General features: G+C 35.9%; 1 protein-coding gene across 1 annotated transcript in view; it reads right to left on the bottom strand.

Annotated features, from left to right (window-relative positions):
• LOC116165393 (DE-cadherin) overlaps positions 1-10,758 on the bottom strand; it is a 30,051-nt gene that overhangs the window by 11,536 nt on the left and 7,757 nt on the right. Inside the window, exons 5-13 of the mRNA XM_031479812.1 lie at positions 7,141-7,450; positions 6,330-7,091; positions 5,160-5,312; positions 4,765-5,106; positions 4,288-4,623; positions 3,643-4,231; positions 526-662; positions 124-475; positions 5-72 (exon numbers count right to left, since the gene is read on the bottom strand). Coding sequence (XP_031335672.1) covers positions 5-72; positions 124-475; positions 526-662; positions 3,643-4,231; positions 4,288-4,623; positions 4,765-5,106; positions 5,160-5,312; positions 6,330-7,091; positions 7,141-7,450 — 3,049 coding nt within the window. The remainder of the gene's footprint in view (positions 1-4; positions 73-123; positions 476-525; positions 663-3,642; positions 4,232-4,287; positions 4,624-4,764; positions 5,107-5,159; positions 5,313-6,329; positions 7,092-7,140; positions 7,451-10,758) is intronic.

The following is a 10,758-nucleotide window of genomic DNA, read 5'->3' as shown; positions in this document are numbered from 1 at the left end:
GAATGTCGTCAGAATCTTTTTCGTTCCAATTGTCCTGTTTCCGTCTGTGCACGACCACAGCGAGCAGCAATACTGCAAAAAGTCAAGGTGAGTTATAAATAACCACCAAAAAAGTATACATACTTAACAAGATAGCGACGCAAACCAAAATAGCCACTATAAAATTGGTATCAATACCAAACGACACAGCTTTAGCTGCCTTGAAATTACATTCGCGATGCGCATTTAATGATTCGGCCGGCATTCCTAAGTTGTACAGCTGCCCATTGAAGGTAAAGTTATGAATCCAACCAACAAAGCCTTTATTTGTTGGGGTATAATTCCATTGCAACTGTTTGCTTAACGCATCTAAATCGGACCTCACACCTCCCACTTGGAGTAAACCGTTCACATTTAGCAGTGCGTTTTCACCTGGCGGCTTGCCCAGTGCCACGCATGTGCTTTGATGGCAGTCATCTACTATTAATTGAATTTCCTGCGACAACACACGTTAGACGCGTCTTTGTAGAAAACAGTTAAACTTACAAATGGCTGTAGTAGGATACTAATGCTGTGACTTTGTCCAACTGTCAGCTGTTTTTTTGCAAACTTCATTGTTGTACCTGTTCCAAAATCGACTAATAAAACAGGATAACCATCTTGAAGTTCTAATGACATAAAATCTGCAACAACAGTAAAGATGATTAAATACAGTTCAACTTAAGTAATATTATTAATATTAACTATAATTTTAATATTGTTTAGTGATTATAGAATTTACTTTTAGGCCACACACAATATTTTCAACTAAATTATGATCCAAGAAAGCAACGAGAAATCTTTCCCCCAAACAAAATAAACCACGGCTCCGAGTGTCGGCATCCCGGAGTTTACATCGAAGTATTCTTTTTCTAAAAATAGCTACATTGGTAACTGATGGGGGTCCACAATTTTCATCATTTGAATTTAAAGTTTTTGCAAAGAATTGGGAATTTAATCATATCTTAACGTCACCTACAAATGCACAATCTAATGGAATGGCCGAAAAGAATGTCCAAACTGCTAAAAAAATGTTTAAAAAGATCATTGAAGATAATAAAGATTTACAAATGGCATTGTTGACATACCGAAATCAAAAAATTGACAATGACTATTCACCAGTTGAAATATTAATGTCTAGAAAATTAAGATCAATCTTACCTATCACGAATCAAAATCTTTTACCGAAAGTATCTACACAAAATCATAATAATAACTTTTTAAATGAGAGGCAAGTTACTAGTCAGCATTACTATGACAAAAGAGCTAAGAAATTACCAGAATTAGACATATAGTCCGGGCGAGAATTTTGAGATCTTAACTTCTAACGGCAAATCTTGAGACATTTTGGTGACAAGTGTTTTTAGGGTAATTGGACCCTGCTGAATCCGATTTTGCCTGTCACCACCTCGAATTCCGGCTGCTAAGGCCTCAAATCAAGATGGCGCCCAAAATGGATACTAAAACTCACTTTAAAATTTGTTGTTGTTGTAACCAAAGATATTATCATGATTTTTATGTAGTACATACGTTTCATTATTTATTACTATTGTATAAGAAAATATGTAGCCAAAAACAAATTAAGATGGTGGCAGGGGCGGACTGGCCCGGGGGGGCGGGTGGCGGTTGCCACCTGGCCTGTAGATCATAATGGCCCGTTGGAAATTTATAAGTATGTGCTGTATTTAGTTTCTTGCACTATTAATAAATTATTAACACGTTTCTCTAATTGCGGTTGATGTTAGGTTGTTAAAAAATTCTGTTTTAATTGAAGTGTTTTACAATGAATTTATCATTTTTTGTCGTAGCATGAAAGTGACGAAATACAATAATAGGCGACGCGCCTCGTTTGGATTGTATATTTTGTTACTTTTGATTAGATATCAGCTGCAATTTAAAAAAAACCTGTATTGTAATTGATTTCCCAAAAAGGAGTACTCTAAAATGAAGCAAAAAATGTTTTTGTGGTGCACCGCAGAGCTACCCCCGCCACCTTCATTACTACACTAATACTTTAATGGCCCGTAACCTATGCAATTCCACCTGGCCTGCCCCTGACTAGAAACCAATTTCGAAAGAAAATTCAAAGGGCTGTAACTTTTGAACTAGTAGCCCAATTTTGGAACTGTTTGAAATTATGGATTCTACAGGCCACATTCTATAAGAAAATTTTTTTCCGGGTCGATCTGAGACAATTTTTTTTTCGGGGTTCAAAAAAAGGCAGTGTATAACCTTCCTTTTTTACCAAAAATCGACTGCACCAAAATTTCTCGGGAAAACACTTTTTCTTATTAATTTTGGTGGGTAGAATCCAAAACAATTCGTACTTTTTCGATCAGACTTCTCAATCAAAAGTTATAGACAAGAAACCAATTTCGAAAGAAAATTCAAAGGGCTGTAACTTTTGAACTAGTAGCCCAATCTTGGAACTGTTTGAAATTATGGATTCTACAGGCCACATTCTATAAAAAAAAATTTTTCCGGGTCGATCTGAGACAATTTTTTTTTCGGAGCTCAAAAAAAAGGCAGTATATAACGAAAAATAATGATTTTAATACTACCTGTATATCGCATACAAAGACTTAAACTAAGCGCCATCTTGTCCGCCATTTTTGAAAAAGTGTTAGTAAAGTTTTTGTATTTCTTTTTTACTTAAGCAGGCACTTTGTAAACAAATTATAATTCTTTTGCTCACTTAAGGTAGAATAAATCAAGAATACTACAAAACGCGGCATTTGGAACTCTATTTCAGCCGCCATCTTAAATTTTTTTGGCTTCAAAATTTTTCATAAACTAGTACTAAGTGGCAAAACGTATGTGCTACATAAAAATCATCATAATATTTTTGTTTTCAACAAGAATTAAAGTGAGTTTTAGTCGCCATTTTGATTTAAGGCCTTAGCAGCCAAAATCGGATTCAGCAGGGTCCAATTTCCCTAAAAACACTTGTCACCAAAATGTCTCAAGATTTGCCGTTAGAACCTTTATAATGCGCTTTACAGAATTTCTCGCCCGGACTAATAGGAATGCATGTAATGGTAAAAAAAAAACACTGTATGGACACCAGGCAGGGTAGTTAGTATACTTAGAAATAGGACATACAAAGTAAAGATGGAGAATGGCGCTATTTTGATAAGGAATAGAAAATTCGTTAAAATTAATTACAAACGCAATTGTCCATCATTTACTATGAGAAAGGAGGGAAGTGAGCAGGATGTAGTTAGGAATGATAGGAGACCATAGTATATATAGATATTGAGAACGAAAATAATAATGTAATAGAAAATAAGTCAGAGTTAGCTCCAGGGGGTATAGTTACTACAAGGGGAAGAATTGTTAAAGCGCCTGTGAAGCTAGATCTGTAAGAAAGGGGATGTTGGAGTAGCTTGTATAGGTTTAAGTTACTTAGAGTTAAGTTGGCAACAATGTTGAGATACACAATGTAAGTAGCTAAGCAAATTAAACAAGTCTTAAACAAAGTATTATTCTTTACCTAACAAATACCACATAAAGAAACACAATTCTAGTTAAAAGATGGTGTGTGATGCATCTTTTCACTCTCCGCTTTAATTCCGGAATACAGATCTTACCAACGCAAATATTCAGGTGTGCCTTCCAACTTACCTCTAACAATTGGCTCAGGTGATGTACTAAATGGACCCGCGTAAATGATGAGACCGTTGCCATGCTGAGGAAGAACTTCCAATCGTATTTCAGACTTGTTGCAAGCTTCAAATGGTGGATACAAGGCCCATCCGTTACCTGTAAAGGTGATACCATTGGAATAACACAATTCATCATCTATAGGTTGTATAGAATCTAAAGGTAAACAGTCGCAAATGGGTTCGACGATTGCGTTTATGCCAACAAACGATGTTTTATTAGTAAACACCACAGCTGCAGTGTCCTTGATATCCAGTCTATTGTTGCACGAGTTATGTTCTGGGCAAACGGACTCCTTCAAGCATTCATTGATGCTGATAAGAACGAATTGGGCCTTTAAAATATCTTCGAGCTCCACTTGATGCTCGTATGTTTTTGAATTCAAGCTCTCAGGTAAGTAATATGGCGATCCGTGTGCAGAGAATCGCACATCTATATATGAACTATTAGATGGCGTGGGTATCACTGTGAAGACGTCGACATTTTCCAATGTCTTGTTGAAAACCTTTGCAAAGTACGCTTGGAACAAATCCTTTCTACTGACCCCATTCTAAAAATTAGAATATCAACATCATTGCGTCAAGTTTAAATAATATATAAATTTACACTATCTTTCGCGATGAAGTCCTCTATCGTAATGCCCGATAAACGGATCGAACCTGACTTGCGTACAGCTTCCTCTGGTATCTCTTTAACAGTAACTTCCACGGACGCTTCGACTTCGTGCCTTGGGATAAGGGGTAGATGCTCTTCGGTAACAATGAAATTCAACATATACTTCCCAGCGGGCGTACCACTTTTCATGATGATCGTACCATTATCGTTATTAAGCGTAAAATGCTCATCTTCGAAAGACGCCCATTGAAAGTACTTATCGTTTAAATCCCAATCATCGAGATCGTCAACATAAACACGACCAATCGAAACATCGGGAGATTTTCCCTAAAATAAAACACAGTTTATCCATATCATCATCATTAACCATATTCAAATTTATTCAATAGTCATTATTGTTCTTGTCCAGCATTCACAGACAGAATGTTTCTCTTTCATTATAAGTGTGAAATGTGAGTAACAACTTACCTCATAATTGTAGACAAATATTTGACTTTCGCCAGGTTTCGCTTCATTATCGTTAACATCGCCAATGATAACCTTCATGAAACTAGTGGCGGTGGCGGGAGATGGACTGCCACTGTCGGTTACGGCGATAGGTACAAGATAAAATTTCTGCTCTTCTCTATCGAATGTTACGTCCGCATTTAGAATATCGTCATGTATGGAAAACTTTCTACGTATATCACTACTAGCTTCGTTCGCTATCGCGTAACTAAAAGGAGGACCGTTCTCTGGACTGTCATAGTCATCTGCCGTGAGTTGAATAATCGGTCCCGGTTTTTGATTTTCGTACCAAACAACTTCCGTCTTAAACAATGTGGGTTAGCCTTTTGTTACTTTAAAAAAATAAGTTTACTTACCACATTCAGAAATGGGGCGTTATCATTGATGTCCAAAAGAATGATATTGAACTCTGCAATACTTAATTGAGACCCCGGCGCGCCGCCATCGTCATGAGCGTAAACGTACGCTTGGTGCTTGGGGAAGCCATTCGGTTTATCTCGATCCAGCGCCTATAGAGGTAATGTTAGAACATATCTAAATGCGTAAAAATTTGGAAAAAAGTACTAATAAAGGCCACCTGAATACTAAGAAACGTTCATGTTTTCATATACTTATTATACAGTGTGTAAAGCGATGACGTGTACAAGAGGGAATTTTTTTTAAAAATATTGATTTATGAAAAAAATTTATTCTTCATATTTTTTACTTGCTTTGAAAGTACCAATAACGTTTCGATTGTTTGTGGTTTGATAGCAATACGCTATTTTGATTATAATGTGATATGATGTAATAACTTTCAATAAAAAAATTAATTTTATTATTTTTCCAGATTTCTATAAATAAATTTTAGATTATCGAAACGTTATTGGTACTTTCAAAGCAAGCAAAAAATATCATGAAGAATAAATTTTTTTTATAAATCAATATTTAAAAAAAAAATTCCCTCTTGTATACCCCATCGCTTTACACCCTGTATAATAATCCACCTTCAGGTACTTAATCCCGTTTTTAAAGATTAAACGAGCGCATGCTCTTTTGCTTTACTGGATCCAATTGCCTATTCAAGATTAATTATATGAGGCACCCTCCCGTCACTCCCTACAGTTTGAATTACAAAATGCTTTATTTAAACTAATGAAAATTTACCTACCTCTCCCAGTAGAGCATGCGCTCATTTAACCTTTAAGAACTCGTGGAATTAAGCACCTAAAGACGGACTACGTTAAATAAATTACATCTTTGAACGGGATGCTTCAAATAATTCAGATTGAATTCGGCCGACATTTTCATCTTGCAAGCGAAATTGAGTCTTCTATAAGTTTTCATTCTAAACAACTACTTTTAATTATATTTGTGTTATACCTGCTCAAATAAAGACAGCTTACTCTTGACTAATTTTTAGAATTCAGCAAAAAACACCCTGTATATTAATTGATTTGGCTCATTTTCTCAATATCTCACTTTGAGACTAAGCAACAATTCTCAGAAGATGAATACTTTTTTCAAATGACCACCAAAAGACTTACCTTTATAAGGGAAACGCAGCCAGCATTGTTAATACTCAAAAAGCTTTTTTGATTGTCCATTATTTTGTACACAATATTTTGGTCGGCGTTGCGATCTTTAATGTCAGGATCGTAAGCTCTCAAATTTAAGATGCATCCTTCGATGATTTTCTCTTCTTCAATGGTAATATTCTTGTTGTACTCCTCAAAAACGGGCAGTTCATCATTGACATTGCCAATATTAATGATAACCTTCGCCGAATCCATATAAATACCGTCACTCGCCTGAACTATCAATTTATATTGTTCTATCGTTTCAAAATCTAACTTGTTGTTAACTCTAATTCTACCAGTCGTATTTTCAATGGTGAATGCGTCGTTGATATTGCCGTCAATGATGCTATAAACAATAAGGGAAGCGGTATCTTTGTCTACCGCTTTGACTTCGATTACATCTTTTCCCTTGTCAGTTGTTTCGAGAATATTATCGGCAACGTACGTGCTATTTGTAAATTGAGGTTTATTATCGTTACGATCTTCGATGGTAATTCGAAATGCTTGACTTGCAGAGTTCGGCTCCAGTTTGTTTTTTAAAATTGCACTAGGAGAATTATCTTTGGCGACGACGAGAACGTTGTAAAAATCTTCCGCTTCCCGATCAAACATTTGTAAAGTCGTAATTTTACCAGTCTTTTCGTCAATTTTAAATAAGTCTTTGAAGTTTTGCAATTCGTAACTAACAATGTTATTCGCCGAGGTTCCGTCCTTATCGATTGCTCTAACCTAAAGTTTAACGTGTATTAAACGAATTGGACTTGTACGAGCTTCTTACCTGCATAACTTGAGCACCGGGCTGTTCATTTTCTAACACACTACCTGTAACGGAGTCTATAAACGTCGGGATTTCGTCGTTTACGTCTTCTATTTTAATTTCAAAGGTGACGGACGCCGCTTGTTCTTTATTTGTAACTCGAACGGTCAGCTGATATTCGGTGACCCTTTCGTAGTCCAAATTGCGCGCGAGAGAGATATACGCTTCTGTTTCACCTTCTTGGGTAAGCTTGAAAGTTTGGTCCTTATTTGTCTGGGTTGTTTTACCCTTAAGCAGTTCAAATTGTAAACTTGTTTGTTCAGTGTTTGACCTACAAAGAACAAGAGAAACGTACAAATCTTGATTTGGCACAAAGAATCAATTTTTTCTGGTGATCTCTACAAGTAAACGTTTGTTTGTAACTAATGGCAGTTACAGTGGGAATGGACGGTTTTACATTCTACACATATAAATGCATTACATATTGTAACGTAATTTACATCGTTTATTTATTTACAAATAAAAACAATTAATTTATAACAGTAATTATTATTTATTTATTTCCATTCCCAAAATCACTTCATTGACTATCTCTGCTACTAACACTTGCTGTGTACCTTTCGTGAATCCAATACGAATACAGACCGTCAGATCTCCCCGCACCTGAGCTTGTAGTCCGGGCGAGAATTTTGAGATCTTAACTTCTAACGGCAAATCTTGAGAACATTTTGGTGACAAGTGTTTTTAGGGTAATTGGACCCTGTTGAATTCGATTTTGCCTGTCACCACCTCGAATTCCGGCTGCTAAGGCCTCAAATCAAGATGGCGCCCAAAATGGCGACTAAAACTCACTTTAAAATTTGTTGTTGTAGTAACCAAAGATATTATCATGATTTTTATCTAGTGCATACGTTTCATTATTTATTACTATCGTATAAAAAATAAAGATGGTGGTCAAAATGACGGTAGAAACTTGTGTTAACTAATTTCTTTAGTTGCAAAGAAAAAAATTGCGTTTTCTACATGGGGTTGATCCAAATAGGTTAAAATGAGTTTTTCTTCTAACCATTATTAATAATAACAATTTGCGAAAAAAATAAAACAAAATTATTCCCAACGTGCGGATATTTTTATGACTTTTGATGATATTTTAAAGCAATTATCGAAATCTTTTTGAGTGGGTTAGGGAGGTATTAATAATTATCTTATAAGATCCTTATAAAATTTTTTTTGTTTTACAAATAGAACGCCAAATATTGCGCGAATCTGCTGGCCTATATACCAAGTTCGAAATATTTTGACTGTGGGTGTGCCGTGCCAAAAGCATGCCAAAGTTTGGTACATTGTGGTCGCAAGAAAGGGTGCAAAACTAACATATGCAAGTGTCGGAGAACTGTTAATTCGAAAGGCAAACACATGCTGTGCACCAGAAGTAGCGTTTGCAAAAACAACGAAAGCCTAGAAACTCAGCTTGTGCAATCTTTGGATTCAAGTGACGAATCCGAATAAAGCCTAATGTTTTTGCTCATTTCTATTTTTTAAGTTTTGTTTTCGATTTATTTTTTTTATACAGAGTTTGTACAAAAAGTCAAACTAAGCGCCATCTTGTCCGCCATTTTTAAAAAAGTGTAAGTAATGTTTTTGTACCTCTTTTTCACTTAAGCAGGCACTTTGTAAACAAATTATAATTCTTTTGCTCACTTAAAAGGTTGAATAAATCAAGAATACTACAAAACGCGGCATTTGGAGCTCTCTTTCAGTCGCCATCTTAAATTTTTTCTCATAAACTGGTACTAAGTGGCAAAATGTATGTGCTACATAAAAATCATCATAATATTTTTGTTTTCAACAAGAAATAAATGTTAAAGTGAGTTTTAGTCGCCATTTTGACCGCCATCTTGATTTGAGGCCTTAGCAGCCAAAATTCGAGGTGGTGACAGGAAAAATCGGATTCAGCAGGGTCCAACTGCCCTAAAAACACTTGTCACCAAAATGTCTCAAGATTTGTCGTTAGAACCTTTATAATGCGCTTTACCGAATTTCTCGCCTGGACTATTAATCACCAGTTGCCGTTTTCAGCTTCAGTTTTGACGATTGTAGCTTTTTCTCCCGAGATAGGCTAGGTTACTTACGATGGTCTTCGTTACACCTGTATCTAACTGCATTGTACATGTTTTTCCAAATACAGTGCCATCTATGTATAAATTGTTTGGTCGAGTCTAAAGTGAAGCCACATGGATAGCAGTCTCCTGGGTAGGTCAATGCTCGCCCCTTCCCATCAACCCGTTCTAGTTTTCCGGGTTATTGGTTGCTGTGCTCCCGGGGCAATTTCTTCTAATGTGTCCTTTTTGATCACAGTCCTTGTGGTTTTGTTCGTTGCTGCTCCATTAATCTTTTCACTATCTATTTCTTCTAGATTCTCGTTTCTTTTCTTCTGCAGCAATGGTGTGCACACGAGCATTATCAGGATATATTTTTTTTTGCAGTAACAAACTCCAGGACATGTGCCAAAGCCTTGTCCAATTTCTCATGTCGCACAAGCGTCAAGGCTTGTTGGGTTTGTCAAACTGTCTCATGTAGGTAGACCACTGTAATTTCCCATCGAATGTTGTTTTCTACTGTGTGAATGTTATCTTGGACGCTGTAGCTCATCTTGAATCACATGTTTCACTTATTGTTGACCTGTTTCTATAGCTTGTTGATCGGCTTCGAATTTTGTACCCATGGGCGACTTTTCTGATGTAGATCTGGTCATAAACTTTCACTAATTGTTCACTTAAACTAACCCTACACCTGACGTAAATTTAATTATGACGTTTATTTATTTACAAATAATTAACAATAAAGTTATAACAGTCTTAAAACGGGTTAATTTATAACAGTAATTATTATTTATTACTCATTATTTATAACATAACTTAAGCGCGACGATGGTGGAACTCTCTGCAATACGCTACAATTTGCTTATATAGTAAACGAAAATTTGTTCTAAAACGATTCGCAATGTTCTACAATAAACAGGTCATTTTTCCTGGAAGGATTGAGTTATATCCGCCTTCCCTCATATCGCCGATGACTAATCTCGGTGTCTGCTGGGATTTCTGGAATGTTCGCTACAATATGCAAAAGGGTTTCTACAGAGACTTGAAAAAACAAATGGTATGGTACATCTGAACCTCAGCTAAAGGGTAAAAAGGGGTAGAAAGGGGTGTGCATGATAGGCGCAAAGGATTTCTAATTTGTTTATCAAAAGCATAATGGATGAAAATGCCGTATTTTGAAAAGCTTTCTTAAAAACAGTGTAGGAAACATGAAAAACTTCCTTTCTTGTCATTCCGATTTAAAAAATGTAAGTACGTGACAAAAGACAATTAAACAAGGCGCGTCTGTGGTTTCGCGGTCATTGTAGATGAGAGGAAATGATTTAATTCTTGGTGCTTCTGCTTAACCATATAACTAAAAAAACCACTACTTCCTACCTTCGTTTCGAAATTTATGAAAGTGGTTTGATGCTGTCAAGATTAGAATGCGAAGAATCACACTCCATAATATTTAATAAGAAAATTGACATGAATGCAACCAATTTTTGATGTTAGTTTTTGTAGCCTTCTTAGTGTCCTGATCTTAGGATTGATCTTT

Source organism: Photinus pyralis, unplaced genomic scaffold (genome assembly GCF_008802855.1).
Source record: "Photinus pyralis isolate 1611_PpyrPB1 unplaced genomic scaffold, Ppyr1.3 Ppyr1.4_LG3a, whole genome shotgun sequence".
In the NCBI taxonomy this organism is placed as follows: domain Eukaryota; kingdom Metazoa; phylum Arthropoda; class Insecta; order Coleoptera; family Lampyridae; genus Photinus; species Photinus pyralis.
The sequence above is the reverse complement of the archived record's forward strand: the minus strand, read 5'-3'. Positions and strand labels throughout refer to the sequence as shown.